The sequence below is a fragment of the Sebastes umbrosus genome, chromosome 17 (genome assembly GCF_015220745.1).
Source record: "Sebastes umbrosus isolate fSebUmb1 chromosome 17, fSebUmb1.pri, whole genome shotgun sequence".
Classification (NCBI taxonomy): domain Eukaryota; kingdom Metazoa; phylum Chordata; class Actinopteri; order Perciformes; family Sebastidae; genus Sebastes; species Sebastes umbrosus.
The window spans coordinates 14,127,136-14,143,230 of NC_051285.1; the positions used below are offsets into that span (position 1 = coordinate 14,127,136).

At 44.3% G+C, this 16,095-nt stretch overlaps 1 protein-coding gene across 1 annotated transcript in view; it reads left to right on the forward strand.

Moving 5' to 3' along the window:
* The first annotated feature begins 314 nt into the window (after window positions 1-314).
* frem2a (FRAS1 related extracellular matrix 2a) overlaps window positions 315-16,095 on the forward strand; it is a 70,418-nt gene continuing 54,637 nt past the window's right edge. The window contains exons 1-2 of the mRNA XM_037749042.1: window positions 315-5,295; window positions 8,014-8,103. Coding sequence (XP_037604970.1) covers window positions 315-5,295; window positions 8,014-8,103 — 5,071 coding nt within the window. The remainder of the gene's footprint in view (window positions 5,296-8,013; window positions 8,104-16,095) is intronic.

Here is a 16,095-nt window from a genome sequence, read left to right on the forward strand (position 1 = left end):
TGGAATTCAACCCGTCTTCTAGTGCCCGCCCCCTCCCTGTGAGTGACAGCTCTGCTGCCCATTGACGACAGCGCTGAGGTAACCAGCCCTGAAACTCCTCCAATAGACGCACAGATGGGCGGTGGCGCTTTTACGCAGCCCTCTCCAAGTGTCTGAAGTTAAAACTCCTGCGCGCTATTCTCTCGGAGTATGTCGAGGGTCCGGACGGATAGACGCACGGGAGTCACCGTGTAGGCATCCAAGCTGACTCCTCAACAACCAAAAAAGACCGGAACGTTTTTCCAGAGCGACTGTTTTCCGGATCCGTCGCCACGATGTTGCTCCACAGACTTCTCCTCCTGTGCGTTGTTACAGTAACAGGTCTCGTTGCCGCGCAACCCGACGACAGCTCTGGATTATTTTACGCGCTGAGATCTGAACTGTCTGAAGATGCGATCTTGGTGGCCAACAACGGAATCCGTGTGCCTTTCGGGAGGTCTGTGTTCATCGATCCCATCAATGATCTGGTGATCCAGACGCAGCCTGGAGACCGCTGCAGCATCACGGTGCTGGAGAACGACCCGCTCTCACAGAGACCCGGGCATCTCTCTCCCAAAAAGTTTCCGTGTGATTTCGGTCCCAATGATGTGACCTACTCCCACTACGGGTCCAGGAGTCCTGCTAGAGACAGAGTGAGGCTGCAGCTCAGGTACGACGCGCAAACCGAAACCGTTATCATCCCCTTTATGATGGAGGTGGAAGTAGTTTTTACGCAGCTAGAATTACTCACCAAAAACATGCCTCTCACTGTTGATCATTTCAAAGCCATCAGTAACCCCATTGATAAGATGTTAGAGTTCACTTATGACAGAGAGTTGTTTAAATGTGAGGTGGCATCCCTGTCAAGTGGCAGCATGCTGCCCAGATATGGAAGACTCATTGATGGGGGGAAACTTTCCAAAATGATGGACTGTGATGAATTCACTCAATCTGACATCCGCTATGAGCACACGTTTGACAGCAAGTCTCCCAACAGGGACTTTGTTCCCATGGTTGTGGAGCTGCACGATAAGGAAGGCAACCTAGTGAAACAGGAGTATTTCCATGTCATGATTCGCATCAAAGAGGGGGAGGAAAACACTCCCCCCAAACCCAGCTTTGTGTCCATGATGATGATGGAGATCAGCCAGTTTGTCATGACCGCCCTGACCCCGGACATGCTCGCCGCCGAGGATGCGGAGTCGGACCCGGACGAGCTTATCTTCAACATCACCTCTCCCTTGTCTTACGAGGAGGGCTACATAGTCAGCACTGATGACAGAAACCTCCCCATCACATCCTTCTACCAGAGAGACTTGCGGGATCTGAAAATCGCTTACAAGCCCCCCTCCCTGGACTCGGACACTGAGAGGATTTTCCAGCTCGAGTTCGAGGTGGTTGACACGGACGGTGCCGTCTCGGACCCCTTCGCTTTCATGATAGTCGTGAAGCCGATGAACTCCCTGGCCCCCGTTGTGACCCGCAACACGGGTCAGCTGCTGTACGAGGGTCAGTCCAGGCCCCTCTTCGGAGCCCACAACTTGGAGATCAGCGACGAGGACAACCTGGACGCCGTCACCGTCACAGTGGTGGATGGGTTGCGCCACGGGGACCTCGTGGTGCTGGGCTCTCGCAGGAAGTTCTTCACGCCTGTCGACCTTACAACCGGGGTCGTCGTGTACCAGCACGATGGGAGCGACACGTACAGCGACAACGTCGTCTTCAAGATGACGGATGGGAAAAACGAAGTGGAATTCCTTTTTCCCATAACAATTGTTCCCACTGACGACGAGCCGCCGATTATAAACGCCAACACCGGCCTGGTGCTGTTCAAAAACCAGATGATGCCTATATCTCCCCTCATGCTCAGTGCTGCCGATATTGACTCTGAGGACTCGACCATTAAATTCACCATTGTTCCCCCCTTTTCTACCATTAGCGCAGTGCTCTTGCGGCAGTCAGACGCCCCAGAGGATCCCTCCTCTTGGAAATTCAACGCTGAGGATGAAGTGTATGAGAAGGAGGTGACAGAGTGGCTTCAGAAAGACATCACTGACGGGAAGTTGTTTTACAAGCACACGGGGCCTCACAACACAGAAACCATCATGGATCAGTTTGTGTTCACAGTTCAGGACGACAACGACCCCCCTAATGAGTCAGGAGAGAGTGCTTTTATAATCCGTGTTTTACCCATAGATGACGTACCCCCCGAGCTGTTCCCCGGCACCACCCTTCAGATGACGGTCCAGGAGTACAAGCTCACTCACTTTAGCAAAGAAGTTCTGCGCTACACAGATTTGGACTCTGAGGACCGTGACCTCAAATACACAATTATCCAGCCCCCGACAGATACCGATGAAAATAACCCCATTGTGTTCGGTTCATTAGTTCTGACAGACAGCACCGACACTGAAGTTAGTGAGTTCACACAAGCTCAAATTAACCACCACAAGATCTCCTACGGCCCCCCAGATGTTGAGCTTGGAATCACGGCCCACGTCGTGCAGTTTCGTTACACCGTCGAAGACACGGCTGGGAACAGCGCAGAAGGAGCTTTCACCATCTACCTCCAGCCCGTCAACAACAAACCCCCTCAGATTACAAACACAGGCTTTACTGTGTTTGAACGCGGTGTGCACTGCATCAGTATTGCAGACCTGGACGTCACAGACCTCGACACAGAGAGCGAACAGATCACCTTTACTCTAAGCCAGCCCGCCAAACACGGCCAGGTCCAGGTTGCGTTCACCGATCTAGAGAAAAGGGGGGTTTTCAGACTTGAGGATATCTCAGAGGGGAAGATATCATACATTCATGACGGGGAGGAGACGATGAGCGATGAATTTCAGCTAGATGTCAGTGATGGGTTTCACGTTGTAACCGTGACGGTCAAAGTTAACGTAAAGCTCGTCGATGATGAAACTCCGACCGTCAGCCTGCCTCTGGGAACAATCGGCTCTCATTTGGACGTGCTGGAAAACGGAGCCGCGGAAATCACAACTAATGTCATCCAAGGCCACGATGATGACACAGATGACCTCCAGCTGACCTTTATTGTGGAAGATCCTCCAGTATTGGGTGAAATATTGGTCAAAGGAGTGCCTGCCACGAGGTTTACACAGGCTAATATTATTAATGGTGTTGTTGTGTATGCACACACCGGTGGTGAGATAGGCGTCTCCTCTCAGCAGGATGGCTTCAATTTGACTCTCACAGACATGTCCGACGATTGGACAGTGGGCGGCAATAAGGTCAACGGAGTCCACGTTCGAGTCACTATCCTTCCTGTTGACAGCCAGGCCCCCGAGGTCGTAGTCGGGATTCAATTCAGTGTCATTGAGGGAGAGAAATACGCTATCGGCCCTCAGCACTTGAACGCTGATGATAATGACACTCCAACGGATGATATCCTTTGCACCATCATTGTCCAGCCCACTGCCGGCTATGTGGAGAATATATCGCCCGCCCCAGGCTCAGAAAAGTCCAGGTCAGGAACAGCTATCAGTGCTTTTACCATCAGAGACATCAGGGAGGGGAATATCCACTATGTGCAAAGCATTCACAAAGGCGTAGAGCCGGTGGAAGACAGGTTCACATTTAGGTGCTCTGATGGCATCAATTTCTCCGAGAACCATTTCTTCCCCATTGTCATCATCCCAGCAAATGACGAAAAGCCCGAGATGTATTTGAGGGAGATAGTCGTGATGGAGGGGATGAACATCGTCATCGACACTCCGATTCTGAACGGGGCCGACACCGATATTCCACCTGAGGAGCTGATGTTCATCATTTCAAAACCACCCAAACACGGCGCCATTTTAAACCAGCTGTCCACAGGCTCAGTTTTGGTGACTAATTTCACTTTAGAGCAGATCAGGGAGGCATCGAGTATTATTTATGAGCATGATGACTCAGAGACAACAGAGGACAGCTTTGATGTCACTCTGACTGATGGGAAGTATTCCGTGCAGAAAACAGCCACGGTTATGATCATTGCCGTCGACGACGAGACCCCCAGAATGCTCATCAACGACGGTCTTGAGGTGGAAATCGGGGAGACCAAACACATCAACAACAAAGTGCTCAAAGCAACAGATTTAGATTCAGATGACAGCACACTCACATATATCATCCGGTACGGGCCCGGTCAGGGTCTCCTGCAGAGGAAAATCCCATCCGGGTCTCTGGAGAACGTCACACTAGGCATGAATTTCACACAAGCTGAAATCGACGCAGGGCTCATACTTTACACTCACAACGGTCAGGAGGGCATCCGAGACTTGGTTAAATTTGACGTCACGGATGGAATGAACCCACTAATTGATCGTTACTTCTACATCACTGTGGGCAGCATCGACATGGTGTTCCCTGATGTGGTCAGCAAAGGCGTGTCTCTGAGAGAAGGCGGCAGAGTGACTTTGACCACAGATCTTCTCAGCACCACCGACCTCAACAGCCCCGATGAGAATCTAGTCTTCACCGTCACAAGGGCCCCCGTCAGAGGCCACCTGGAGTGTACAGATACTCCCGGGATGCCCATTGTGGCTTTTACTCAGCTCGAGCTGGCCGGCAGTAAGATTTACTACATCCACACCTCAGACGATGAGGTAAAAATGGACAGTTTTGAGTTTGAAGTCACCGATGGCTACAATCCTATTTTCAGAACATTTAGAGTTTCTATTGTAGATGTTGATAATAAGAAACCAGTTGTCACTGTCAATAGTTTAGTTGTCACAGAAGGCCAGATTAAGCTGATCACACCGTTCGAGCTCACCGCCGAGGACCAGGACACAGCTGAGAAGCTGCTGAAATTCACCGTCACCCAGCTGCCCGTTCACGGTAAACTCCTCTACGACCAGTCCGCGCCCGTCACCAGCTTCACCAAACAAGACCTAAACGAAAACCTCATCAGCTACAAACACGATGGCACTGAATCATCGGAGGACTCTTTCTCATTCACGGTCACTGATGGCACGCACACCGACTTTTACGTGTTCCCCGACACCGTGTTTGAGACTCGGCGCCCTCAAACCATGAAGATCACCATTGTGGCGATCGACAACGGCGTCCCCCAGATCGTGGTGAATAAAGGCGCCCCCGCTTTAAAGATCCTGGCCACAGGTCAGCTGGGATTCCCCATCAGCTCCAAAGTGCTGAGAGCGGAGGACAGAGACAGCAGCCCGGCCTCCCTGGTGTTCCACGTCACCACGCAGCCCAAACACGGTTACATCGTTAACCTGGGACAAGGGAACAACTCCATCAACACATTTAGTCAAGGTAAACAAACACCCAACAGTATTATAATGCATGACCTTTGCATGAATGTTGCATGTGGATGGAATAATCAAATGACACTGATTTTGTTAAGTGCTGTTCAGTGGTTGAGTCAGAAAAAAAGGGATTGGAAAATGTAATTATCAGTTCAGGTAAACAAAATGATCTTAAAAGGTTATTTCACTCTTTAATATAACGAGAAATATTACATATTATTAGTAAGCAAAATGACATTAATATCAATCTGACATGAAAAAAAACATTTTTATACATTGTTGAGTATCATTACAGTGCTTATTTAGCAAATGGCAGCGGTTTTAAACACAATTTTCTTGTAATCAAAAAATGATAATCCCCTAATGTTACACTCATGTGACACTAAACTTCAGAGAAAAATGTTAAAGTTAAAAAACCTGCAAGTTTTGATTAATGTTTCACAAGATTTTTTAATTTATGGAGTAATAATTATTCATATGTGTGACAAGTGCAGGCTTGGGAATTTCAATAGTTAATTTGTGGGCCTGATTTAGATGTGCCTTCCTCATCAAATCATAATTAGCAGACCAAAGTTGGAGGCTGATGTTTCACGCAAATGTCTTGTAGATGGTTAGAGATGAATAATTTATTATATCTGCATCTCCGGGGAAATGTTCACATCCGATGGTCTCTACAGTGGTTTGTTAAATGAAGCGGGACTAGGAGCAGAGGATCATGTGAAAAGGTCAGAGCAGATCTTTTAGTGACAGGATGGCATTTGAGTTGTGGCTCGCTCTCGCAGTTTGACCGGGTCAGTTTGAGTTTGAAATAATATATGGCAATTTGTGCATCTTAAATATTCATATATAAAACCTGAAACCACTCAACAAAATACATTTCCAAACATCTGTGCGAGTCTGTTTATTGATAATGCAGACAGAATCAAGACAATGTCGCTGATTGGGGTTTAAAGCGAAGCAATCAATGCAGTGTTTCATGTCATGCTGTGGCAATTATACGAACAAGTAAGAAAATTCACCTGCTTGTGCCACAGCGACACAGACAGGGGCTGAGAACACAGAGTGGGAAAAGAGCTCTTCAGTCGACAGGAGACGGATACTTCTGACAACCGCTGTGTGGCTGCAGCAGGCTTTGAAAAGAAGAAAAAAAAGGCCAGAGATGAGACAAGAGTGCGGCGAGAAAGAGAGGCAAAGGGGCAGAAGAGGAGGGCAGAGAGAGCAAGTAAAGTGGAAGAGAGGCAGGAGGAAAGGGGAGCGGGATGGGGGTGTAGATGGCATGAGAGAAATAAAGAATGAGGCAAGGGGCGTGAGAGAGAGAGCAAACAGGCTCGTCAGAGGAGTCAGTCAGGTGAAAGAGACAATCCCTCGCTCTTTATTTACTCTCCCTATTTCCAGGGCACATCCCATGAGGCATTCTCTTTAAATATTTGATGAACAATGTGCCCCTGGTTCGCAGTGTTGACTTTACATTTGCAAGGTCCTCAGGTTCACGGCTGCGTCACAACACACCAGAGAAGACCCTTTCCTTGCTGCCACTCCCGATGCTTGCTAGTTTGAAAACATCGTTTTCGTATAATGTATAAATGTAAAATGGTTGGATGGACATTTGTTTGTCCGTGTCTCCCCATGTTAGAAGGGAAGACGGAGAGGCAGCAATGACAGGAAGCCACCTAAGAGGTTTAAGATGCGTCCCAGGCAGGAGTCAGGGGTTTATACTTTTATGAACCTCCTTCGTCTGACATCTATTATTGAAGGAGGTGGTTGGCAGAGGCCAAGCCCTTTCACAGTCTTGATGATTTTCCTGCACTGTAATAGACATTTCTGGAGAATGGTGGTGGAAAAAAAGGCAGGCAGAGACCCTGTAATTCAGAGAAGCTGGGAAAACAGCTGTGGAAGTGTACTGTAGGTGTCCAACAAAAATCCTGCTTTTAACATTCTTAACCTCGTCTGTCATTAAAAAGATCCACTGTCACATCACCTGGTTTCTGTGGATGTTGACACAGAGAGCTGGCAGGTGCAGGATTTAAACGCTTTCTGTTTGGTTTAGCTCGAGCTGTCTCGGATTCGAGGTTGCGGCCTTATCGTCCCGGATTATGGATGCATGACTTTCAGAACGCTTTCTCTGGTAGAAAATTGTTCATGCTGAGTGCTGATAAGGAACAGAATCAGTGTGATACTAGAGACCTGCTGTTACTGTAGCTGATATGGTGCTGAAGCAGGACAGCTTCCGTCTTTCAACAATTATTCGACAGAGAGAGTGTTTGAACGAGCCACAGAGCCGTAATACTACAACTTCAAAGTGTGTTTGAGGCTATTTCTGTGGAGCCAGTGTGAAACTTCACATGAAGGTTTTTCATTTTTATCTTAAAATGCTAATTGTTTCATAAATATATATTTTTTTAAAATCTTGACAAGGGCATATCTCTTCAATATGCAATTTATAATTTAGCCATCACCTTGCTTTAAATCGGAGCAAGGTTAAACTTTTCATCATGCATCATTGACACGACAGTGTAACCCTTCAGTTTAAAATGCGGAGTACACTGGCCCTCATTTGCATGGCAGTTATTACATCAAAACGTTTGTTGTTGTTTGCTTGTCATTTTGATTTTTGTTGGTTTTTCTTTGTGGGGTTTGAGGCTGACAGGGTTTTACCATATTTGCATGATTGTTTTGTGTTTCTTGCAGCCCTGATTTTTATACCTGTTTTACTTTCCTGTTACAGCTGATATCGATGACCTGAACATCTGCTACGTGCTACGGAAGGAAGAAAATGCTACGTCTGATCTCTTCCATTTCTCCGTGGAGGATAACGGTAAGATTTCACCTTTTATCTTTGTATTTACATTTCAATTTTTGCCACTTATTTTCCAGACTTTACACTGTATGAGCAGAAAGGTCCTGAATGTTTTTGCCGAATGGCATTTAAACAAAATGTTGATAAATACAAATTGGCTCAGGTGAAGATCAGACCTGTCACAGTTTTGGGTCTGGTATGGCCTCTCTGACCTTTAGACTCAGCTCTTCGGGTGAATCTGTAACTCTCAGAGTTTCTGCAGTAGTTATCAGGGTTCAGAGAATCACACTCACATGATATTCCAACTCAAGTTGGAGTTTAATTTTGTAAATTGTCCCTGGCAGATTTTACAAACAGTTCAGTAAAGAGTATTTTTTAAATTGATGTTGTTTTCATTCATAATCACTGGGCTAAAAACCTTCCCTCTATCAGCTTCAGATGCATGAGGCGACTGATATTTGCACTGACTTCGTGTGATTCAGGATTTGCCTGTAGACCTTTTCAAATTTGAAAACATAAATGTTCTAAATGGGCCCTTTAGACTTCGTCCAAAATCGCATACTATGCACTACATACTCAAAAGGTGTGCTATCGTTCAACATACTTTTGTGTGAATAAAGTAGTAGTGTGTATCTTTTTGGACGCACTGAGCTGTAATTTATGTAGTCACTTCCTGAGAGCCTCCTTGCTGTTGGAGACGTGTAACCATGGTAACCTATTCCAACCATGTGTGACCAAAACTACGGTTTGTGAGAATCAAGGTCTCAATTAATCGAAAATATATATCATGCCTAGCGAAGACTTACAGTTAAATTGAGGCGTTATTGATGTGACAGAGCTGTCGCATTGCATTGTGGGATATTAATGCCGCCTTAGTGTCCAGCATTGCATACTGTAATATTTCACCAGAAATAGTATGCAATTTGCGTGCTATTGGTTTCATACTAAGGTTTCGGACATACTAAAATATCTCACATACTGTTTTAGCGTACTAAATACCATGCTAGTATGGAATTTTGGCACAGCCTTAGTATTTCTTGTTCCAATGGTTGTTAATGCAGTAGCCAACAGGAAGTAAACTTGGACCAAAGTTGTTGCCATTCAGATCAGCACTGCAGTTGTGGGTCAGAATATATATCTCTGACAAATCTGCGTAGGCCGACAGAGGCCCTTTGTCTGTAACTGTATGCTACGTCGTATTAACTTCCTGGTGAACTGGCTCACAGGTTCATCAAAGATAGGAAAGTCATATTTGAGGTGCCGAGATCATCACTTTCACAGTTTTTCGATTTAATGTGACTGCCTGAGTAATTTGTGAATATAGCTGCAGGATATGTCAAGTAGTATTACTGTGTATTCTATCTTGATCCAGGGATGATTTTCTTGCCAGCATAGAGAAAATCTTGAAGAACATGTATTGAAAATACAAGCTACACAATACATATTATAGATCAAATTAAAGGAGTGCTGAATTGTTCAGTCTAAACTCTGCTTATGGCAGAAGTTCAACTGTTAAGACAACTCTTGTACATCAAGCAAAGAGCACTTTCAGTTTGAAGAACACGCTTTCAGTTTTATGTGTAAAATCCTCTGTGTTAGGACTAATTTGAGATGCATTATGACCGTCATTCACTTCCTGATTTATGCACATGAATTGGCCTCTTTGAATGCTGCACATTTCGTTCTATATGTTCACTTGCATGTAATTAGATTCCATTTACTAAGGCAGCAGCTAATTAAGCACTCAGCGACTGGGAGACTTGTGTGGGAAATTTCTGCGAGAGTGAAGGAAAGCTTAAGAGGTGGTCGCATTTGTCTCAGATCAGCAATTATTGGAGTATTTCTAAGAACAAAATGTATAGGCTATAAGAGGAAAAGCTTAAACATTAAGGGAAACGGACTCCAAATGAAGAAATGCTGCAAACGCATACAAGAGTGGAAGCACAAACAAGTGGGACATGTTGCAAACACCTAAACAAACACAAATGTTTGGCTGTTTTAATCTTATTAGAAGCATTTCCTTATTGTTTCCTTGTGTGTTTTGTCATTCGGGGGAGCCAGCGTAACCAATAGAAATAATGATGATTTATAGAACGGTTTGTAAAGCAATGCAGTATAAGTTGTTAAACATAAAAAGTAATACAAATATCCAGATTTCATATTAAAGAAATAAAGCACCCACAATGAACGCTTTCATAAAAACCTTCACATTGTGGTTTAGGTTTAAGTGTCATGACCACAGAGCCACAACTCCTAGCCCACGCTTGATTTTTTTTTTTAAAGCAGTCAGATCACGGGGGGTTTATGGGTTTAGTTGTTATTGGCTTCTGCTCTCTTTTCCTTTCTTATTTTTTTAATGAATTCAGTCGGGCTCACTCTTAATTAAATTTTCTCAACCTTACCGTACGTGTGCAAATATGTGCCTATGTTTTTGTGTGAAAATGACTAATTTACACATACACCACACATTTTTGTTACAATTGGATATAACAGTCTTGTTTTATGTTGATTCTCTCAAGTTGAAATCTACAGTAGGCATTAACCATCGATAATCACAAATTAAATTGACATTACACAAGAAGAAAACCATATATTGTACACTTTCTGTCTAAATAACGGACTTGTGTATTAGCCCGAGACTCATTTTTCACACTGTGGTGCTTATGCACTTAGAAGAAAATGTTAATGTGTAGACGAATAATATCTCCTTTATGCACATGAAAGGAGAAACATTGACTAATTGATTGTCCATGCTCCCGTAAAGTTCTTTTCTTTCTTTTTCTCTGCTCTTGGCACCAGTCTGGCATACATGAAGTACATGAGTTTATATTATCAATCCATAGGTTTCACTTAGGCTTCCTTAAAAGGCAGCACTACAGTGCTTCATAGCAGCAGGTACTACAAAGTGTAAAGCATCCTTCTCAGTGTCTACCTCCCCCAGAAAATCCCCCAAATCAACTCCTCCATGTCTGCAAGCCTGTATTTTACAGGAAGTGAGCATTATGTGTAACATTACATTCATGTAAGCAGGTACATCAATCCAGATGTGCATGCACAGCAGAGCACAGAGGGGTAGCCGTAGGCGAAGGGGGCGGTCGGGCCTCAAGCACAAAGAGGCGTTTGATATTTAAGAGCCCAGGGAGCATTGTGGGTAATGAGAGCCCTGGGCGTCTGAGCTGGGCAGAGCTCCGAGGCAGCCACTGGTAATTACGTAGCCCTATTACAGGCTCATCTACAGGGGAAGAGTGGCAGGAAGCACCTTCTGTCACAGGTTAACACCCGCTGGGATCACTGTAGTTAACTGTTATGGGCTACAACATGGCTCGTTTCCCAGGCTTCTCTCTGGGTGTTCAGATGACAGTTAGCAACAGAAAACATACACAAATTACAATGAAGCAAATTAGAAAAATCATGAAAACAAAATACTTACAATACAAATAGTACATCTGCAAATAATGATGATTCAGACAAGACTCCAACACAAACTACACAGAAGCACCAAAACCGCAAAGTTATATCTAGTGAAGCCCGTCTTGCAAAACAGTGTTGGCCGCGGTCGGAGGACGCGGGGATGACAGTAGCTTTATTTGGTCTCCAGGGCCGGAGTCTCTGCTCCTCTGCTCCTCTGCTCCTCTGCCTGCCTGCTTGCATTCACTCACACACCACGCTCGTTCTCACTTGCTCTTTCGCTCCACTCTCACGTGCATGCGCACACACTACACACTGCAGAAGAGTTAGTTTAGCTCTGAGAATATCTAGTGAATGTACAGTGGACGTTTGTGCAGAAATAAATGCTGCAGCTCCTCCAGACCAACAGAGGTTTCCCGTGTCTTGTGAAGTGACGGGGCTCTGCAGCGAGAAACGTTATCGTCTCCGACCAAAACTCTGGTGTCTCCTCTGTTTGCTCCGGCTGCAGTTGGGAGGCTGAGGCAGGAAAAGCCAACACTAGGATCAGCATTGATTCATAGAGAAGCCTTCGTCTGGTCAGCTAACATTACTGCCAAGCAGGTGAAATATAGGGTGATATTGTGGTTTTAGCTGACGTGTGTCGCCTCACTGTTTTGAGCGATGCTCGTTCATGTCTATGTAGGTGTGAGCAACAGGGCGCTGACTTTCATTTGACTTAACGGCCACAGGTGTTGCTGTTCTTATTTTGTCAAATTTCCCACATATATTCTGTTGACTAGCACATAAACAAACAAAACAGACAAAGAAAACCAAAACCTCAAATTTGAGAAGCTGGAACAGGAGAGATGTGTTAGATTTTTTGCTTGAAAAACTACTTAACAATAAATCAATTATCTCAATAGTTGCAGATTTTTTTCAGTCGATTGACTGATCGATTTATTAACTAATCGAATCGTTCAGTTTTACTTAAAGGTACTGTGTGTATGATTTGGTGGCATCTAGTGGTGTGGTTGCAGATTGCAACCAACTGAGTACCCCTCCGCTCACTCCTCCCTCACAAGACTGCAGTAACGTGAGCTGCAGAGTGCAAAACCGCAGTTACGCCGTTCGCCTCGCTCAGAGGCCATCCTTACCATAATAACACCACTTTAGGAGCAACGGAAGTCAGACGGCGGCTGGTGGTACCACGGTTTTGCACTCTGCGGCTCACGTTACCGCAGTTTCACAAGCATGTCTTCAGGTAACATAAAAATGCTAAAGGCTCTCTCTAGAGCCAGTGTTTGGTTTGTCCGTTCTGGGCTACTATAGAAACATGGCAGAGCAACATGGTGGACTCTGTGAAGAGGACCCGCTCCCTATGTAGATATGAAGGACTCATTCTAAGCTAATGAAAACACAACAATTCTTAGTTTCAGCTGATTATACACAAATGAAAACATAGTTATGAATATTATATTCCATTTCTTCATTGAAATTACAAAAGCACACTTTTTTCTCACTTAACTCTAGTAGAACAGATAGTTTGGGTTTTATTTGTCCAAGTTTTGAGATATCTGACATATCTAAAACCAAAGCTCTCTGTATGGTTAGATACCACTGAGGGTAAGTGGTAATATGGGTGAATTTGCAAGTTTTATCTGACGGCAATAACCTCACTACTTAAAAATGCATAGAATTTTTTGGTCATTTTCATGTAGATACATCAAATGTTTTATACATTCTCACACAGAAATATCTTTTCTGAGAAGAAAGTACCTGTAAGCTAAATAAGACCAGCATGTTTTGCCACAACCTCTCTGCTCTTCCCGACTTTTTTTTCAGTACGTTTCTTCTCCCCCCTGCAAACGAGGTTGATTGTTAGAGTCCTTTCATCCCATCCTCTCCCGACATACCACTGCTTTATCTAGGGTTACAATTAAAATTAAAACACCCCCCTATTCCCATTTTATCCAAGTGTCACTGCACACAATACATGCATTTTTTGGTCCTCACAAATCTCTTAAATATGACCAAAAATACTTTGTGTCTGACTTTCCCCCTTGTTAGTGTCAGAAGACTAATTATCTACACTGCAAGGGCGCCAGTTCTTTATCATCAGTTGTTGTTTGTGCGCGATGTGTGATCGGTTGTGGATCTGCGGCGCCGCTTTGACTTTTTTTTCTTTCTCCTCTCTTCAAAAGGCGTCGCGTTTCCCCTCTCCTCTGTCGAATGATAAGCGTTGCAAATTATTTATAAGCATGCTGACTTTCTTTTCTAATGGATGAAAGAAATCAGTGGCTGAAAAAAAGGAAATAAATGAGTCAATTTTAAACTGCTCCCATAATAACTTTTAAACTCTTTAACTCAATAGTAGAATGACAAATTATGTCTTGGCTCAGAAGTTTTGAAGTCATCCATGAGCACGTTGAATGTAAAATGGGATAATCCGTTTTTTGATTGCTGGATTTCTTGGAATTTCTGGAATTGGAAAAAGTTGTCTTTAAGGTTGGAATTCATTGTGCTTTAACTTTTTCCAATCCTCTTCTAATACATCTCACCTGCTTGAGAAGGTGATGTGAAAGAACCTTAAAAAACAAACAATTACAGGCTTAAACTGACTGTCGCCATGGACACAAATGGAGGTTAATCCCTTGACCTTTTTTTTGTTGTCAACCTGTCCAGCAAAGTTTACCGATCAGGGCAGGATTGCAAGGTGTACATCAGCATGCGGCACACACTGTCACACACACACGTACGCACACACTAACGCATCCCCTGGCTTTAGAAGAGGATTTGCTTTATCTTTCTGCATTCGGGAATTTACTGTCACTCACTTCTCCAAGGGCCAAACTCTCCTATCTTTATCCTCTTCATCTCCCCCTTTCCACACTGTCACTGTTAGATCTCGTTGGATGTGTTTTATTCATTTTCCAGTCTTTTACTTCGCTCAGCACTCATGTTCGTTATATATTTTGTTCTTTAGTGTTATTTGTCGTCTGTCTCGCCGCCTATCAATGTCCTCTTTTCCTCTCGAGGTACAGTCTTAATGTTTCGCCCTACCGTCTCGCCGAGTTTAATCTCAACACGCTGCGTTTTTTTTTATTGTGCCGAAGTGTCGACTCTGTCTCAGGCATCAGGATTCTGGTTTCACTGTCACACCCTCGCTGTCTTTTTCCTGCTGTCTGCACCCGCCTGCCGTGTTTGTCTGTCAGCGTTGGCGCTGATGGATCTCTCTGTTGTAGGATTACAGCACGTTCTGCAGTTGCGAATGTCACTCGCGATGATGTGCATCTCATTAGAGCGTTGAGACGAGCGTGTGAGACTTGTTGAAGAGATTTTTTCATCACGGTTAATCATCTTTGATTCTGTATCTCTCTCTCTTTACGCTTGACAGCCGACGCCTGACGCGTAAACACACAAGCATGACCAAACACCCTCTAATCTCAAGAGTAAACATAAAGCTGGGTCTTTTCAACATTTATTTTGCCACTGAAATGTTCTGATTTACATTTTTTGACTACATTGCTCCCAATTATCGGCATTGGATTTTCTCTTTTCTCATCTGTTACCTTTTATTCACATCGTTCCTTTACTCAATTTTTTTTTATCTTAGCAGTTTTTAATTCATCTAAGTTTGTCTTATCTACCATATGATTTCCTCTATACAAAATGAAACTGTTGCAAAGCTCACATAAAATCTCAATCTCTGTTTTACGGCCTTCCTTACCGACTTTAATGGATCTTAATGGACCTTTAATTTATATTTAAATCGTACGACCATAACAACGTAAAGCGATTCTTTATAAGCGTTTTTCTCTCCACATTGCAATATATAAAACACGCAGCACTGGGGAGCTGTTGTGAGCTCTGCTTTATTACTTGTATTTTGAAACCCTCTAATAAAAACCATATATCTAAAAGTAAACATTTGAAGTAAAAATGAACATTTTCTGGCAAAATCTAATTTTGTTTTACGGAGTCGGAGGAGATAATGGAGGAAAAATGAGAGCAGAGGGGGAGGAAAAAAAGTGGAGAAGGAAAAAGCAGTGATTTCAGTAGCTAGTTTATCATCTCCGTGCTTAGACACAGTTTGCTCTCAGGAGTGCCAGTAACCGTCCTGAGATACATTAAACTCATCCCTCTGTTAAATATTATATCGGTGGCATGGGGGAGACATGTGCTGAAGTGATAGGCGTGCTGGGGTTCTGTCTCTGTGATGAACACAAAAAAATCCTGCAGCAGACATTCATCTGAAACGCACACCGATACAGGCGTACACGTGCACAACCGCAGACGCACACATACACCTCAAGGATCCACCGTTTTTTTTGTCCCCGAGCCTTCTCCCTTTAAGCTACGCCCAGGGTCGTATACGGCTGTCTTTGTAGACATCAGTGAGAAAGCTCACGGTTATTAAGTGTATCACAAGAACTTCAAAGGAGTGAGGATCCTCTGCCCCAGATGTCAGTTGCTTGCGGTTTCATGTGCGAGGTCGCTTAAGGTGTTTCTGCAGCTCAGTCATGCCTGATGGCTATTGGATGTAGGGAGGAAACGTTATTCTGTCGCATGCAACTTTTGTGCCCTTCACTTCCTGTGTTGCCCAAAGGCACACACAATCACATA